Source organism: Wyeomyia smithii, chromosome 3 (genome assembly GCF_029784165.1).
Source record: "Wyeomyia smithii strain HCP4-BCI-WySm-NY-G18 chromosome 3, ASM2978416v1, whole genome shotgun sequence".
Taxonomy (NCBI): domain Eukaryota; kingdom Metazoa; phylum Arthropoda; class Insecta; order Diptera; family Culicidae; genus Wyeomyia; species Wyeomyia smithii.
The window spans coordinates 245,513,577-245,532,910 of record NC_073696.1 but is presented as its reverse complement, the minus strand read 5'-3'; the positions used below and the strand labels follow the sequence as shown (position 1 = coordinate 245,532,910).

Sequence of the window (19,334 nt, the reverse complement as noted above, 5' to 3'; positions counted from 1 at the left end):
ATCAGCAGCATTTGGTAAAACAGAAAATTCAATTAGCCGCTTCTGTAACAAAATTTCGAGGCACCAAAAGGGGCCAGGTGCCGAATATATTTTTGCATTTTGCAGTGCCATTTATTACTAACAGCCATCAGCATAACGAGTAAAACCAGCACGAGATGACCGGTACGCTTGTCTTTCCTCCTTTCAGCTGCTATCACCTAGCGTCCGCATGTCGCTGGTGCAGTTTTGGAATCAAAATGATGGAGCGCCGGCCGCTGTCGTAAAATTAACACCAACAAACAGATGCATATTTGCAAGGTTTTATCCGCTAGCAGCAGCATTTTGTAATAAAACAGAAAATTCAATTAGCCGCTTCTGTAACAAAATTTCGAGGCACCAAAAGGTGCCAGTTGCCGATTATAGTTTCCTGGTTAGTCCGTCCAGAATTCCAGCCATTTAAGTGTTTTGCAGTAGCCATTTACTACTAAAACCACCAGCATAACGGTTGAAACCGGCACGAGATGACCGGTACTATTTTGTCTTTCCTCCTTTCAGCTGCTAACACCTAGCGCTGTCGTGAAATTAACATCAACATAAACATGCATTTTAGCAAGGTTTTTTTTCGCTAACAGCAGCAATTGTAAAACATAAAATTCAACTAACCGCTTCTATAATAAAACTGCGAGGCACCAAAAGGTGCCAGTTGCCGATTTCTTGTTTACTGGTTTCCGTCCAGAATTCCAGCCATTTTAGTATTTTGCAGTAGCCACCAGCATCACGGGTCAAACCGGCACGAGATGACCGTTACTATTTTGTTTTTCCTCCTTTTAGCTGCTAACACCGAGCGTCCGTATGTATCCGGTACGGTTTAGTAGTGAAACTGATGGGGTGAAATGTTCGAACGATACGTTTTATACCAAGGCTTCGTCAGATAATTAGAAAGAAGGCGGGGCTACATAGATGATGGAATGGTAGAGACAAATGTTTCTTGAAAGCTGCGCCGGCCGCTGTCGTAATATCAACACCAACACAAACATGCATTTTTGCAAGGTTTTTTCCGCTAGCAGCAGCATTTGGTAAAACAGAAAATTCAATTAGCCGCTTCTGTACCAAAATTTCGAGGCACCAAAAAGTGCCAGTTGCCGATTATAGTTTCCTGGTTAGTCCGTCCAGAATTCCAGCCATTTAAGTGCTTTGCAGTAGCCATTTACTACTAAAACCACCAGCATAACGGGTGAAACCGGCACGAGATGACCGGTACTATTTTGTCTTTCCTCCTTTCAGCTGCTAACACCTAGCGCTGTCGTGAAATTAACATCAACATAAACATGCATTTTTGGAAGATTTTTTTCCGCTAACAGCAGCAATTGTAAAACATAAAATTCAACTAACCGCTTCTATTATAAAACTGCGAGGCACCAAAAGGTGCCAGTTGCCGATTTCTTGTTTACTGGTTTCCGTCCAGAATTCCAGCCATTTTAGTATTTTGCAGTAGCCACCAGCATCACGGGTCAAACCGGCACGAGATGACCGTTACTATTTTGTTTTTCCTCCTTTTAGCTGCTAACACCGAGCGTCCGTATGTATCCGGTACGGTTTAGTAGTGAAACTGATGGGGTGAAATGTTCGAACGATACGTTTTATACCAAGGCTTCGTCAGATAATTAGAAAGAAGGCGGGGCTACATAGATGATGGAATGGTAGAGACAAATGTTTCTTGAAAGCTGCGCCGGCCGCTGTCGTAATATTAACACCAACACAAACATGCATTTTTGCAAGGTTTTTTCCGCTAGCAGCAGCATTTGGTAAAACAGAAAATTCAATTAGCCGCTTCTGTACCAAAATTTCGAGGCAACAAAAGGTGCCAGTTGCCGATTATAGTTTCCTGGTTAGTCCGTCCAGAATTCCAGCCATTTAAGTGTTTTGCAGTAGCCATTTACTACTAAAGCCACCAGCATAACGGGTGAAACCGGCACGAGATGACCGGTACTATTTTGTATTTCCTCCTTTCAGCTGTTATCACCTAGCGTCCGCATGTCACTGGTGCGGTTTTGGAATCAGAATTATGGGGCGCCGGCCGCTGTCGTAATATTAACACCAACAAAAAAATGCATATTTGCAAGGTTTTTTCCGCTAGCAGCAGCATAAACATCGGAAACAGAAAGTGGCAACAACAATAACAACAAAGTCAGATCGATTGTATCCGTTAGTGTCGACTGTGCTTGGAAAGAGAGGTAGTGATTGGCTGCGCGGTATGATTTAGACAATCGATATTAATTACCAATTTTTCAATAGTGTATCTCAAACAAAAGTTTGTTTTTGTTACATAAATTTAACCGTAAAAGAATTTCTGATCGATTGATGCCAAAACCTCGAAAACCTGATTATAGATGACTGCAAAATAAGCGCTCAAAACCTGACCACTTTTCTCTGGTTTTCCCTGGTTGAATTACTAGATTTTCAAATTCAGGGGCCTAACTTCGATATAGACGTTAGTCAACGTCAAAAATTCCAATCCACAAATTTGGCAGTGCGCTTTCGCAGCATTCCTGATCTCTGGCCAAACATGTGAAAACGGCCCATGTGCCATATGTAAACAAGCCAAATTTTCTCGTTTTTTGATCAATACAAGCGAAATCTGCTCTTACCAATAAGATTTATTGATAAAAGAATTCACTCTTTATCAAAAAATCTTATTTGTACGAGTAGAATAAGCTTGTATTCATTGAAAAACGTGAAATTGTGGCTTGTTTACATATGGCACATGGGCCCTTTTCACATGTTTAGCGAGATCTGTCAGCACAACTTGAGGAGAACACAAACAAAAACTAAAATCTGTACGTCCAGCTTGTTTTCATCGGACTCAGTCAGTATGCGTGTAAACGTCCCGGCGTAGAGATCGTTGCTGCTAGTTTTCCGAGGTGTACGATAGTAGCTGCGAAGTGCTGGGAAGATCGTTGCTATTTAATTCAGTAATAGAGCAGATAGAAGGTGCTCCGTCGTGTGTGCCGCTAAAGCAATAACATTTTAATTAATATCGCCGATGCAAATTAACTATTTTCATATTGTTTGTGCAATTAGTCTTCAATAGGTGTAAAGCGATACTTTGTGGATTCGTGCATAGTGTATCAAGCGGTGTCCAGGTGTAAACTCGCAAATTGCTGAATTTAACAAAACACGTTTACATCAGAATCTCCAGTTACAAAACAAACCTGTTTCACATTCCGCATATCAATATTCCTATGCCAGTGACAATGAATTAGTGATGTTCTCAGGCAGAATCCGGAGTCTGAAGAAATCATGCCTAAGATACGCTGCAGTACAATACTCAATATGAAATTACGTGCCTTAACTACACCGTCTGCTAAGATATTAATCGTAATTTTATACCTGACCACACTACTGGGATTAACCCGAACGCAAGCCGTCAATACCCCATGTCCGGACATATTCACTTATCAAGCGGACCGCGCAACGGGACAGAAGTTCGGTTACATCGAGATCGATAATATTAACATCGGACAGGTGGTGAAACTTAACGTCGACCTCACCATCCCTACGCGTCTACCCTCTGTAAGTTCAAAGTCATCTTTTATACAATATGACACGTAATTCCCACACACACTCACACACGCAAACTCCCGTACGTCCAATAAAATCATAGCAACTAGTCGTGTACTTTCCGTATAATCGGGTAGTGAAACCTGACCGGTCGAGCTAAAAATCCCCCATCCAGCCAAGGGTAGAATGTTGATATAAATATTTAACGCCGCAGCGTGTCGGTCCGCGTCTGCGCCCGCGACCTACAGCCGATAAGGCGGAAACTTCGGAGAGCATCTTCAACGCGTCATCTAAACAGGTTTTACCATCTTGAAACGCCTGATCCAAAATAATCCATATGCAAAAATACAAGACACCAGCCGAAAGCTAACCCTGACCGTCTGTTTGGCACGCGTATACCTGGCTGCGATGTGCGATTATAGTAAGTTAGTTCAAAACATGCAATTAAAATAGCAACCGCAAACACACGCTACTGATAATTAACGGTGGGAAAATACTCCAAATGATCGTAAATCGGAAGCCTTTCGCGAGGAAGTCGCGAGTTAATATGAAGAGTCTTTTTAGTCTAGTTGAAGGTTAGATAATTAATCTTGAGTTTTCAGAAAACTTCAGAATCCAAATTCAGACTTCATATTCGAACCTATATTTAGTGATTTGACAAGGAAAATGGAATGCTATCATTCCATTCGATTAGCGATGAGTTTTGATTGTTGACATACTTTCAAATATTGTATATAAACTAGTAATAAGGTTTGGCTGAAAATTTCTTTGTTGACTAGCACTCACAAGTGCTCTTATTGAACGCAAGAAGCTAAAATCAGTTCAAGATAACCTACAGTTGAACCAATTGATAACGATGATTCGCTAAAATCACTCGTGGAACGTGTAAATCGCGTGTTGCCTTATTTTGGTATTTCCATTAACCTATTGCAAGAACTGATTATGGCAGGTCAAGATGCGAATAGAACGATTTTTTTTCTAAATTTAATCAATTTATTAAATTCTAATATATAAAAATCTATTGACGATTGAATGTCAAAAAATGTATAATAATGGGATAAATTTGCAAAACGGCAATAAAACTTGACCGCCAAACCGTGTAAAAAAGACAAAAATGTCAGCAGAAGGCAAATTAAAACACTGAACAGTTATTTGAGAAAAAAAAAGAAAAGGAAAGCCATTCACACGCAATCAAAATGTTAAAAATTTATCAATTAATGGCATCCGACATAACTCAGAACTTTGAACATCAATATCATTATGCGAATTTATCAACGGATATTAAAACAATCTTTGAAATGCAAAGAGACTTATAAGCAAGACAACAGATAGTAAACACATCGAAATTTCATCAAATATGTTAAAAATCACTCGTTAATTCTACGAAAAGACGTCTTAAAAATACGATTCAATACACTTAGTGGTATGATCTGGCCTTTACCATTTGAAATCTATTGTTTGTTAAAACAAATTCGTTTGTTAAAACAAATTCTACTCCACGTAACGTAAATCCAACACAACTATACTTGCGATGCGTTCATTACATTCAACGACTCGAGAACTAAGCAAGATATGGAACCAACTTTGGTATGTAAAAGTTTTTGGGAGCAGGAAATATTCCTATGGTGGTACGACACCTCTTCCGTACAACACATATTAGGAACAATTTTTTCGGAGAACAGCTAAAAATGATAGAAATGCTGCACAGGAGCTAAGAATCGACCCCACAGACTATTTTGGAGTCTAAGATGGCAACTTCAGGTTTCTGAATAACAGACCAAAATGGCCAAATACCACCCAATATGAGAATTTCAGGAACTTGAATTACACCCAGAGGCCAGTCCGTATGCATTTTTGAAATCCAAGATGACGACTTCAGCTCTCTGGTAAACATCCCAAAATTATCGAATGCCATTCAATATTGATATTTCCGAAACGAGATGATGCACAGAAGCCTACAATTGACCCCAGAGAAGTCCGTGTTAAACTCCGACCACGGATTCAGCATAGCGGTGATAAAATCGAGGTAGTTGACAAGTGCGTGCACCTAGGCTAACTGGTGGTTACCAAGAACGACATTAGCAGAGAAGGTCGTCGAGGTCTTAGGCCGGGAGACCGTGCTTTTTTGGACTCCGAGGACGCTCTGCTCAAAAAAAAAAAAAAAAAAACAAATCGTCGCGGCGCTTAATTGACTATCTACAAAACTTTGATCGTACTGTAGCCCTCTAAGGCCACGAAGCTTGATCCATGCTCGTGGACAACTGAAGCGCGCTTGTGACTTTTGTACGGTAGAAGTGCAGATGCAAGATGGCAGAGGCCACGGATGCAATTATATTCCAAACTAAATTCATTTCCGAGAACGTATTCTATCCGAGAACGTAATCGCGGCTATTCGACTGATTATAAAAAAAAACTGTTGAGCGACTTGTGGCTCAACAATTTTTTCTACGTTGATGCACCTTTTTCAACAAATCAATGTTTCGTGATTATATTAAAGCATTATGTACAGTTCAGATAGTTGAAATTCGTCCTAACACTTATTATCCAAACGGTTTTGGAAAAAGCTTCGTACTGAAAATTTTACTCGCTATCGCATATATCAGTTTAGGACAGTTATGATTTCTAAAAAACAACCTTAAATGACCAAATACTACCCAGTGAGGGTAGTTCCGCTCTCTGCGTTCTAAGAATGTCGATGTTGAAACGTTTGTTGATGCCAAATGTCTTAGAAATGCATGAATCGCGGCTATTCGACTGATTATAAAAAAAAACTGTTGAGCGACTTGTGGCTCAACAATTTTTTCTACGTTGATGCACCTTTTTCAACAAATCAATGTTTCGTGATTATATTAAAGCATTATGTACAGTTCAGATAGTTGAAATTCGTCCTAACACTTATTATCCAAACGGTTTTGGAAAAAGCTTCGTACTGAAAATTTTACTCGCTATCGCATATATCAGTTTAGGACAGTTATGATTTCTAAAAAACAACCTTAAATGACCAAATACTACCCAGTGAGGGTAGTTCCGCTCTCTGCGTTCTAAGAATGTCGATGTTGAAACGTTTGTTGATGCCAAATGTCTTAGAAATGCATGAAATGGATGAAATGCTGAGATCTAGTGTTATCTAAAAAAATCGAAAAATAACGAGTTTTGGGACTTAGTAATTTTTAGCTGGGAAACTGTCTCGTCTCAAAACCTTCTAAGTCTTTCCGTTTTTTTAGATAACACCATATTTTGACGTTTTATGCTCTTTTGAGGCATCTGGCATCACAAAAAAATTTTCTGTATCGACAATTTCATGAATTACTACCTGTGCATTTTCCATCGGTCAAAAAGTTGAATCTCTGTGTTCCTGAGGTCCGAATAGTTTTCCAGAAGACGAAATTTGAAAAATCTATTTTCATTAGCACCCTATGTGCACAGCACACACGAACACACAAATACAAATACGTACTAACTTATACTAACTACATGCGTATACTAATGACTTGTATGAAAAAAAATGACCTTTTACGTTTAGTATTACGTTTAGTAGTGCTCAAAAGTTTTGTCATCTCGAAAAAAGCTTCCATGCCAAATTTCAGCTCAATCGAATTTTGGGAACACGTGCCTCAAAGCGCAAAAAAAATGAAATTTAATTTGATATCAAATTCCTAAGAAATACATGAAACGTCGAGATCTGGTGTTATCTCAAAATTAAAATTTCGAAAAAACTGGCTCTCTAGGACTAAAAAATTTTTGTGATACGGAAGTTTCCAGCTAGAATTTTATGAAAATTTTTACCTTAAATTTATTGGGTGAGAAGGAGAGGTTGAAAATATACTTCATTTTGCGTACTCTTCTAACTTCTTGGATACTAATCTATTGCTCTGTGCAAATATCAAAAATATTCATGAAAAAATTTCAACCACGTTAACCGGTTTTCGATCCTTATGAACTTTCGATAAACTAGTGGTCGGTATGTGATTCAGTGATTTGCATAAAGAGACACAGTTATTTCCGGTTTTTCCCACAGAGGAATTTCAATGAAATCAGATCGATGGGATATGTGAATCCCAAGCTGTGCTGTGAATATTCACTTGACTTCATTTTGATAATCTACTCTCCATGCTAACATTAACGCTCATGATACCGCGAAAAAGTTCTCAAGATTAGTTCCTGAAATATAACAATAATTTCTTTGATATTTTTCACCATTCAGCACAAATAAGTGCAATACAGATGAACACAACTCTAGAATCCTAATGAAACCAGTATTCAATCGGATATGAAACCGAACCGTAGAGGTCCCGTATTAACCCTTTCGCTAAAAAAATCCGTTCTAGCGCTAAAGAGCCGTTTAGATAAGAAATCATGTCTCGGGTAAAAGTTTTTCCCTGTTTATTTTCGGTTTTCCTTGATATTCCCAGATTTTCCAGTTTTTTTGCCACCCTGTTTTTGGTGCATATAGCGCCGAAAACATGAATTTTTTGGAAAAAATGTTCCCGTTTGCAGTAAAAATGATTGTCCTCCTGACAACTCTAAGCTAACGAAATTTTATAGGTGTTATTATTTCAGTTGAACAGCTTCAGCTTCCAACGTATTTACCACATGCCTGCCTTAATGCTTCAGAACACAGGATAGCAATTACTAAGAAGCATGTCAATCGTGTAGAAACTATCTGTAAAAAATCGACGATGAACATCTTATCAAATATGTTCTATACTAGCTGACCCGGCAGACATTGTCCCACCTGTTTTACTTTCATTTAATTTTGAACATTCACGACGATTTCACATGTTTTCATTTAAAATATTCGAGGCTTTCAGGGTTTTATTAGTTACTGAAAGAAACAGTTTCTTTTGCTCACACAAAAAGAAACAGTTTTTTAAGTTTACACATAAAAGAAACAGTTTTCCAACTTCCAATTGAACAAGAAGACAACCTTTTTCGTAAATAAATAAACAGGAGGACTTTCCAATATATGACAGGACGTGTGAACAACATGGGAATTCTAAATTGATTTCTAATACTTCCACAGGTTGACTTTGAGATTCTTTAATAGTCATTTCAAATCCAAACATTACGTTTAAACTCAAAAGTCAAATCGTTTTCGGAATGAGAACATCCTAACCTTTGAATTGGCTTTCAAGTACCGTCGATTGTACTACATTGGTCTTAAGATGATTTACGACCAATCTTTTCCAATTACTAGAGTTTATTTGGTTCAGGCTTCTGGGTGTGAGAATGACATTTTCAACTTTTAACCGTTAATTATGTGAACTGCAGTAAATAAGGGAATTGCTGGATGATCTCGAAGAGTTTTTAATTATTAATATTCATACAATCTGGACTCTGATTCATCAGGAATTTCTTTCGGAATTATGAAATTCAAATCGTCGTCATGTTGATTTTCGCTTCAAAATTTTACATTCACGTGACCGTGGTATACATGATTCTGAACGATATTCGGAAAGGCATTTGTAATGAGTTCCTGAGTCATCAAACAATTGAAGTTTTGCAAGAATAAAATAGATGAAAACCACATCTGGTACTTTTCCATTGAGTTGAATTGAGTCCACCTTGCCTTAACACAAAAAAAAAACCAACTTTTTTCAAGCGCGTATTCTACGCTTGTACGTGGAGAATTTCGAAAATGTTCATTTTTCAGAAATGGTGGGCTAATTTTTTGGCAAATTGCAGAAAAACTGACGCGAATAAAATAGAACAGGTGGTTCCATTTCTAGAAGATCATGTAGAATTTGTTAGCTCCGTTGGATAATTGGTCACTTCTTCACCAACGTCGTTTACATAATTCTGAATGATTTTCGGAATGAACTCCTATTTCGTCGAGATTACACGGTACGAATTTTTCGAAACCGAAACCAATGAAAACTTTACCAGGTGCTTCTCCATTGCCAATCGCTAACAATTGTTTTAAGAAAATCTCTGCAGTTGAATCGCCTTGCATTGCGGTAATTCAATTTTGGGTTTTCTGACTGGCGGTATATTGGTTTCCAAATGTTATATCTGAGATCTCTCAGAGTTGAAATATATTTTGGTTGATGAATATCTAAAAGGCACCGTTGAAATTCATTCAATTTACCTGAGCCACTTAAATTTTCTCTTCATACACCGGGTTAATAACAAATCGTTGACAACTGAATTATTTTCTTTAATTGTCGCCTCGTTTTAAAATAACCGATTAATCATGTTTTAGTGAATAAGAGAGTCCACCAAATATTGGAGTAGCATAAATGTTTTAAACCGTCGAGATAGTGTAATAATAACGCGATTGAGACTAGGAGACACAAATTTGACACATTCATATCTCATGCCTCATGATATCTCTCCAAATTGCGACATATGTAAAGCACCGTTAACAGTAAATCATATATTTAATGAATGTCAACAATTTTCTTCTGCTAAAAATAAACACTCAATAAGCAGTATCAACCCTTTATGAGGCCGTAAAAACTACGCAAGGAATTGACATAAACTTAAGTAAAACGTATTCCTCACAGGAGGAACAACACATCTGTACCTTTGTTCAACAATTTACTATTGAATCAATTGAAAAAATTGGTGGCAATATAGTTGCCACAGCCCGTTAACCGTACAAACGTTGGTGGCAATATACTTGCCACTGCCCGTTAACCCCCAAAACGATGGGAACATTTTTTGCAGCTGCATTGTAAGCTTCCTTTTTAATTATAAAAAAATGAAACTTTATAGTAATTAAAATGTAACAGAAGGACTTCATTTATCTTGCATGGAAAAAATCAAAATAAAGAATTATTCAAGTGGTATTCAGCAAAAAATTTTAGGAAGAAATTTGAAATTTGTCGTCATATACATCATGTATTTTCAGAGGCGTCTCGTCCACCTGTTCAACCTGTTCATAGGACAGGTAGACAATCTCAGAAAAAAAGTGATTTTTTCATATTTGTAGAGTGGATGAAAAATCATCGAAGGTAATTTATTTGTAATTTTAATGTTATCCCGAACATCCTTATTTTATTTTCTACATAGTGGAAATTTATGCACCATAAAGAATGTAACCTGATGGGCTACACTTCAGACTACGCCATACAACTCACACGCAACGCAACCCACACGGCCACACGCAATAATGACTACCGTTTGTTCAGACCTTTCACCTGAACTAACCGCCGTTCAACACTTCTCTGCACCTTCAAGAGCGGAAGGGTAGACGCAGTCATTTATGCTCACCACTACTAATGCGACGCCTCGCGTAAAAATGACATTTTTGGTTCAAACTTTCTGCTGAACAAAAACGATGTCAGCGAGAGAAAACATTCATTACACACCACCTCTCTTCAGTGTCTGGTAAATCTGTTTCGTTATGCCTTGATGTTTCTTCTCTCGACGTCATTGAAATTTGAGAGAGACCACGTGGCCGCGAGAGTTCGCAGATCCATCTTCAGAGCTTTCGTAGTGCAAATGAAAAACGAGCACATTCATTCATTATTTCTGTCAATGTGGTGGAATTCTTCCGTCGATGTATAGTTTCATTCAAACCTCTACACCCATTTTGTTCATTCGAAAACTTGAACCTCGCATATTCCGCATAGTATACGTTTGTCTTCTTACGCGCTGCTTTCTTTTTAGCTTAAAATTTTAACATCGTCATAATTAACATAATTTTAAATATCGTTGGACGAAACCTGAATGATACTGACATTGCATATCACAACTCCATCCGTCGAGCGAACTTTTCTAGTTCTTCGACGGATCAAGAATTATTCACGACTAAAACCGATCATTGAGAATCATGATGCGATAAATGTGGATAAAGATTTCCTCTATGAAATGATGCAGATATCATTACTCTACGAGAAAATTATCGGAAAACTCGCGGTCATAATAGACCGTAAAATTTCTTTGCCATTTAGATAAATGTAGAAAGATAAAAGTTTTCGAAACTGTTTATTTCTTTTAAATGGGGGATTTGTTTGTAGCTTAAGTATTTATGATAAATATTAGTAAATAATGAGTATGTGTGTCCAATCACAAATGGTGACTTCTCAACACTGTTAGAAATTTGTAATTTTAATTGTTAGGATTTGTTTGCTTCCGCAGTTAGGACTTATCATTCGTAGGGATTTAAACCTACTTGTCAGAAAAGGGGAAGTAAACTTACAACTAACTTAATTGCTAACTTATTGGCTATAAAGAGAGCTTATCGTAGCAATTGAGGATTGCAACGATTTTTGTCGAAAATTGTTAATAATTTTATTTGACATAGCTTCTAATGGTTCAACACCAGTAAGTCTATGTAATTCGAGTGTACCAAACCAAGGAGGACGCTTCAAAATCATTTTCAGAATTTTATTCTGAATCCTTTGGAGCGTTTTCTTCCTTGTTGAACAGCAACTTGACCAGATCGGTACAGCATAAAGCATTGCTGGTCTAAAAATTTGTTTGTAAATCAAAAGTTTGTTCTTTAAACAAAGTTTAGAATTCCTGTTAATGAGAGGATATAAACATCTCGTGTATTTGATGCACTTGGCTTGTATACTCTCAATGTGCTCTTTGAAAATAAGTTTTTTATCATAAATTAGTCCCAAGTACTTAACCTTGTCGGACCAACTTAAAATAACCCCATTCATCTTGACAACGTGATTATTGTTTGGCTTGAGGAAAGAAGCCCTAGGCTTATGCGGAAAAATTATCATTTGAGTTTTAGAAGCATTGGGAGAGATTTTCCACTTTTGCAAGTAGGAAGAAAAAATATCTAAACTTTTCTGCAATCGACTGCATATGACACGAAGACTTTTTCCTTTTACGGAAATGCTTGTGTCATCGCAGAACAATGACTTTGTGCATCCTGGAGGCAAATCAGGAAGATCTGAAGTGAACATGTTGTACAGGACTGGACCCAAGACTGAACCTTGAGGTACACCTGCTCTGACAGGAAATCTATCAGATTTTGAATTCTGATAGACAACCTGCAGAGTTCGATCAGTAAGATAATTTTTTAAAATTTTGATTAGGAAAATTGGAAAATTAAATGTTTGCAATTTCGCAATCAAACCTTTATGCCAAACACTGTCGAATGCTTTTTCTATGTCTAAAAGAGCAGCTCCAGTGGAATAACCTTCAGATTTGTTAGCTCGTATCATTTTAGTAACTCTGAGCAATTGATGAAATCCAAACTGTTCATTTGCAAAAATTGAATTTTCGTTGATGTGTAAAATCATTCTGTTAAGAATAATTCTCTCAAACAGTTTACTTATTGAAGAAAGCAAACTGATTGGTCGATAACTTGAAACTTCAGCTGGGTTCTTATCCGGTTTTAAAATTGGAGTAATTTTTGCATTTTTCCATAATTTGGGAAAATATGCAATTTTGAAGCAGCAATTGAAAATTTTCACTAAAAATTCCATTGTGCTCTCAGGGAGATGTTTGATAAGTATATTAAAGATTCCATCGTCACCAGGTGCTTTCATATTTTTGAAATTTTTAATAATTGATTTAATCTCATTCAACTTAGTTTCAATTATTTCTGCAGGTAAAAAAATCTGGGAAGAAATTAAATCAAATTGACGTGTGACTTCATTTTCAATTGCACTCACAAAATTCAAATTTGAGTTATGAACACACTCAAACTGCTGAGCAAGTCTTTGAGCCTTTCGTTCATTGGATACAAGAAAACGTTCACCATCTTTTAAAACTGGAATAGGCTTTGAAGGTTTCTTAAGAATCTTCGACCGCTTCCAAAAAGGTTTTGAATATGGTTTCAATTTTTCAACTTTAGTCTCAAAATTTTGATTTCTCAGAAGAGTAAATCTATGTTTAATCTCTTTCTGTAAATCTTTATAAATAGTTTCAAAAACAGGGTCACGAGAACATTGATATTGACGTCTGCGGACATTTTTCAAACGAACTAGAAGTTGAAGATTCTCGTCAATTATTGGTGAGTCAAATTTCATTTGAGCCTTTGGAACAGAATAATTCCTGGCATCAACAACTGCACATTTTAATGCTTCCAAAGCGGAATCAATATTCACTTCGTTTTGCAAATCAAGCTCATTATTGAAATTTCTCTCAATATGAGTTTTGTATCTTTCCCAATTAGCCTTGTTATAATTAAAACTAGAGCTCATAGGGTTTAAAACTGATTCATGTGATAAAGAAAAAGTTATTGGAAGATGGTCAGAATCAAAGTCAGCATGTGTGATCAAATCACTACATACATGACTTTGATCTGTTAGCACCAAATCAATTGTTGAAGGGTTTCTTACAGAAGAAAAGCATGTAGGACTATTCGGAGACAAAATAGAATAGTATCCTGAAGAACAATCATTGAATAAAATTTTGCCATTGGAATTACTTTGAGAATTATTGCATGAACGATGTTTAGCGTTAAAATCGCCGATTATAAAAAATTTCGAACGATTTCTGGTTAGTTTTTGTAAATCACCTTTAAAATAATTTTTGTGCTCGCGTGTGCATTGAAATGGTAAATATGTTGCGGCAATAAATAAAATCCCAAGTTCAGTTTGAACTTCAATTCCCAAAGTTTCAATAACTTTCGTCTCAAGATGGGGAAGAGCACGATGTTTGATTCGGCGATGAATAACAATTGCAACTCCACCGCCGGAACCCTGAATCCTATCATATCTATGAACCACGTAATTGGGATCATATTTTAATTTTATGTTAGGTTTCAAAAATGTTTCAGTAATAATTGCAATATGCACATTATTTACTGTTAAAAAATTAAAAAGCTCATTCTCATTGGCCCTGAATGAGCGAGCATTCCAATTTAATATCACGATACTGTTGTTTCAGTGTTGCAAATGTTGATTGAACAGGTAGCCCACTTGGTCACGCGTCGCCTCTGTGTATTTTAACAAAAGAACTGCATAATCTAACACAGTAGGTCCTAAATAGAAAGTTTCTGGTGAGAAACTTACCAGTTTGTTGGATTTTCACCAAATTAAGAATAACATTCCTAAAGACGTTCTAAAGTCACGGTTTGTTTACATAAAAATGAAGCCAAAATGAATATTGCACACTTCTAGCAGTCTTAGAAAAAACTAAGGTGTTCTAAGACACCTTTAGAAGTTTTTGGTTAAGCCAAATTTGAAAACAATATTCTTAGTGCAGCGAAAAAAATGTATTTTATTGGTGGCAATATAGTTGCCACTGCCTTATAAAGGGTTAAAGAGCTTAAAGATGATGCAAAAGCAATCAAAAGATGTGTGAGGTTTATAAAAGATAGTAATTCATATGATCTTATTTAGATGTTATTTCTTAAAAATATTAGTTTATAAGAATATAATTATAATTGATTATAAAGTGTATAAAGATAAATTATAATTGTAACTAAATATGTATATATACCAACGGCCCGATAGCCTTGGGATGTGCTAGTGTGCACATAAACAAATAAATAAGTAATGTTCTAGTGAGAAAAAAATCTAGCAGTAGTGAAGGTTGTCAATTGATAAACAAGTCAACTCCAACTGCCAACGCCTTCTAAGAACGCAATATGTCCTCCCATCTCTACTACTGCTGTTTGCAGCGGAAATCGATTTCTTTTCTTGTAAAGTTTCCCCTCAATATTTCACAATCTTTCTCGCCGTACAAAAATGCTCTATGTTAAGACGAACACAACAAACAAAATTGAGTACAAATCGGACGATGTATTCCCAAGTTATGGAGGTTCGCAAATTTCTGTCTCTCTTCTCAATTTATATATTTAGATTTTATTAACGACCTGAAAATAACTATGATCCATGAGTGAATAAAAATTTTATTTTTATGTCTCACACAAAGTAGCCCATTATACAAAAAATAGCCCTACGCCGAAAACTGTTGACGGTGGCGATAGATATAAACTTGCACTTTAAAAACACCGTGGGTTGCTTAATTAAATCATTTTTTTTTTGCAAAAAAGATTATTTACTCCAGTAGAAACATTTAATCAGCTTAGAGCCTCGTTATTTAATTTATCATTAATCCTTTCTATTCCGTTTCTTTCTTCCAGAGCAATATTGGCTCGATCACGTTGATCAAGTCCCGCGAGGAAACCTTCAATGACATTTCGCAAGGTCTGCCAGCACAGTATCGAGTTAACTTCCCCCTGCAGAACATCATACCGTGGGTTCTTTCCATCGCTGTGAACGGTCAAACTATATGCATCGGGTCCAGAGCCCAAGGACGAGTCGTTACAACCATAAATCTCGCGCACACACTGTACACTCAGCTACACGCACCACCCGGGGGAAACAATAACGGCTTCCAGTTTCAGCGTCCCGCGGAAAACGCCGTACAGCCAGTGCCACCGTATCGTCCCGAAGTGGAAGTTCCGCAAACAAATCAACCGTGGTTTCCACAACCTCAAACGGTACGACCAATTCATGTTCAACAAAAACCAATTGAACAAAGACCTGTAACTCGTCCTGCTATTACGCGACCAGATCAGTCTATAAGCTACCAACGCCCTGAACGACCACCTGTAGAACAGACTTCACAATTGTAAGTTACCAGCATTCATTTTTAGCTTGCCATTATCAAAATATAATACAAAAAATTATTTTACAGCGTATGCGGCAAGACACCGAGTTCACTGAATAGTCTTTCCATAAACGGCGAGCGAGTGGTGAAAGGACAATTTCCATGGGTTGTTCCATTATTCGATCGCACGCAACGCCTTAATCCGAAATATATCTGCGGCAGTACAATAATCACTAAACAGCACCTTATTACAGCCGCTCATTGCGTGTACGAGCTGAACGAATTAAGAAAACCATCACGGCTTCTGGCCATGCCGGGTTTGTACAACATTGATAATTTTTTGGATGAAAACGCACAAACCGCGGAAATTGCGGAGATTGTTCCACACGAAGAGTACGTCGTCGATGGCGATGATTTGAAGGATAAGGATGTGGCAGTTCTCCGGTTAAAAGTTGAACTCGTGTTTTCGAATTACATCATACCGATCTGTCTTTGGCAGGACGATAACGATTTATCAAAAGTCGTTGGTGAAGAAGGCATCGTTGCCGGTTGGGGCATAACCGAAACTGGCAGTACCTCCTCCTTTCCTACCTTCATCAGGTCTTTAATAGTGACACGTCAGGAGTGCATAAGGAATCTGAAACGAACGTATCCAAGCGCTTGGCCGATATTCTGTGGCGATGGTCGGGGGTCTGTTCCGTGTAAAGGCGACTCCGGGAATGGCCTTGTGGTGAAACGGAATAACCAATACTTTCTCCGCGGCGTTGTCTCGGTGGGCCAGTACGACAGCAACGCCAACACATGCAACGTAAATGCTTTTACGGTATACACCGATGTTGCATTGTTACGGTTTTGGTTGAGAACAGTGACCGGCTAGAAATGGTTCATCGACGACAAAGGATTGCCCCTCTTAGTGAGCAACATCATCTATGGGATGGTCGAGCCTTGCCATGTAAATAGAAGCCTTCAGACTGCATTAAATTAGTCGATAGTTTGTTCCAGAATAACTTATAAGCGAGAAGAAATAAAGAATGTGCGTTGTTTTAAGTATTACTACAACAAATTGTTTTTAAATATTATGAAAATAGTCGATTGCCATTGTAATTCATGAAATGCAGGTTTCGAAAGTGATACGTATAGCCGGATTGAGGGTGGGGGAGGGACCCCCGCAAAAGTTTACTTCTAATGACACATGATTAAATACAAAAAAAAACATGTTGCTTTAAAACAACCGAATTTCCAGTAAAACTTACATAATCCTTTTATAACCTTTCTTTCAACTTATATTTTTGTATGACTTATTCCTCTATTGACGAATTCAACAAATGAAAAAGGTGCCAAAAGTTGCTTGGCCCCTGGGCCCCGCAATCCTTAATCCGACCGTGGTAATACGTATTGCTATTGTGTCGTAATGATAAAATTTTAGATTGTTTTTTTTTTTAGCATTTTGGCATGCAGTATTCTAAGTCAGCGGTTCTCAATCTGGAGTACGCGTACCCCTAGGGGTACGCAAAATCCTTCATGGAATACGCGAAAGAAAAATCAGTAATGGCCGACAAAGCCCATTTTCTCTATAACACTTCATTTGTTGTTCAAACTTGCTCTTTAAACATGACTGTAGCAATTAAACAAACCATAGTTTAATTTGAAACCTGAACTAGACTACCACAACATGTTTCTCCCACTCTGCGAGAACATTCCATGTCAGGAGGTACAATTGAGTTGGAAAATATCGCCAAGGGGTACACGCATGAAAAAAGGTTGAGAACCGCTGTTCTAAGTAAAATGAAAATGCGCCCTCCCTTACCTACTATTCTACGTTCCGATTCTTGGAGTAAGCTCAAATATGTTTAGATAAAATATAAGTCAGGGGGAATATTGCGGTTTTATTTTTTTAAAACGGACTACATGCCGATATACCAGAACATCCAAAACCAGAATCGTCGATTGAATGAAATTCTAGAGTTTCAACAAGTAAATAGAGTATTCTGGGGGAAAAGTTTGCATTCAACTGTTGCCGCAACAACCTCTAAAACATTCAGAAAACTCGGTGTTATTGCTAAGTCATGCAAACATCATGTACTGTATGAGTAACTATAATTTCCCGAATTTAATGTGTAATTAGAGAATCCCATTTTTCAATGAATAAATACTCGCATTGAATGCACAACGTGACCACTCGTGAATGATGTTTATTTTGGATCCTGAACCGAAAGCCACAAATTTAAAGTCCCTTCCCCAGCTCCCTCTCTTTACCACGATTTAAGATGCGATTTATGTAGGAGTCCAATCTATTTTGTTGTCATGTTGCGACTTTGGATTCATTTGCTGATGCATGTGCTGTCAGTTTTTCTCGGCAAAATTTTTACCTAACTCAATCTGGAATGACTCTCAAACCCTAGTGATGAATATTAAATTTGATTCATACACAAGTAATACTATGGTGTGTGGTGTTGAAAACTCCGAAGCCCTTATGAGCTGTTTTATTATTGGAATTTAATTATTCTCAGAAATGTTGAAACTGAATTTTTTTTTGAAACTTAACTTTTAAGTATTCATTTTTCTGTACATTTTTCCGTCCAGAACTTTTCATCTGAAGTTTTGGAATAATACAGTACTCAGACAGTTTTTCTATACAATCAATCAATTTTGAGCTACAATGCTTTGAAGATAAAACCAATGCCAAAATGCATACAGCGATGGTAAAAATAATAGGTGTGAGCATTGTTTATATATTCATCTGCATTTTTACCTATCATGCATAAGGCATATTTGTACGCATTTTCCGTGTGAAATTGTTTATATTATGGGCAATGAATAGAAAAATGCTATTCGTCAAAACTCATGGCATTTTGTCCGTGAATGAAAAAAATATTCATTGACCAATATTTTAAGTGAAAAAAATACTAGGTAAAGTTGCCGATTGTGCCGTGACGGTCAATACAACTTGCTAATTGGAAAATATTGGTTTACGGTTTTCTGTGAGTAGAAACAGTTAGTCTGTACTGATAAACTAATATTTCATAAGTTGGCTTTATAATTTTGCTTTTTGTTTACCAGTAAAGGGTCCAGTAAACATTTCAGCCCCGACACAAAACGGCTGATCAAAAACTGCAATTTGAATAGGGTTTGCAATATTCCCGGGAAACGGGAATAAAAAATGTGCGGCCTTTTGGGCAAAATATTTCTTAGGGATAATATATATCGTCAGTTTCGTGCAACTTGTAACTCAAAATATTGCATTTTTGACTTCTTGATGACAAAAGGTGCCAAATACTGTAAATTTTTCTACCACGAAACCCCGTTTCAAAACTCACACTAAT

General features: G+C 37.2%; 1 protein-coding gene across 1 annotated transcript; it reads left to right on the top strand.

Moving 5' to 3' along the window:
• Positions 1-2,862: 2,862 nt before the first annotated feature.
• On the top strand, positions 2,863-18,197 carry LOC129727396 (serine protease gd-like). Its single transcript, XM_055685216.1, has 3 exons — positions 2,863-3,552; positions 15,542-16,032; positions 16,099-18,197. The coding sequence occupies exons 1-3, from the start codon at positions 3,280-3,282 to the stop codon at positions 16,886-16,888; spliced, it is 1,554 nt and encodes a 517-aa protein (XP_055541191.1). The 5' UTR covers positions 2,863-3,279; the 3' UTR covers positions 16,889-18,197.
• Positions 18,198-19,334: the final 1,137 nt, after the last annotated feature.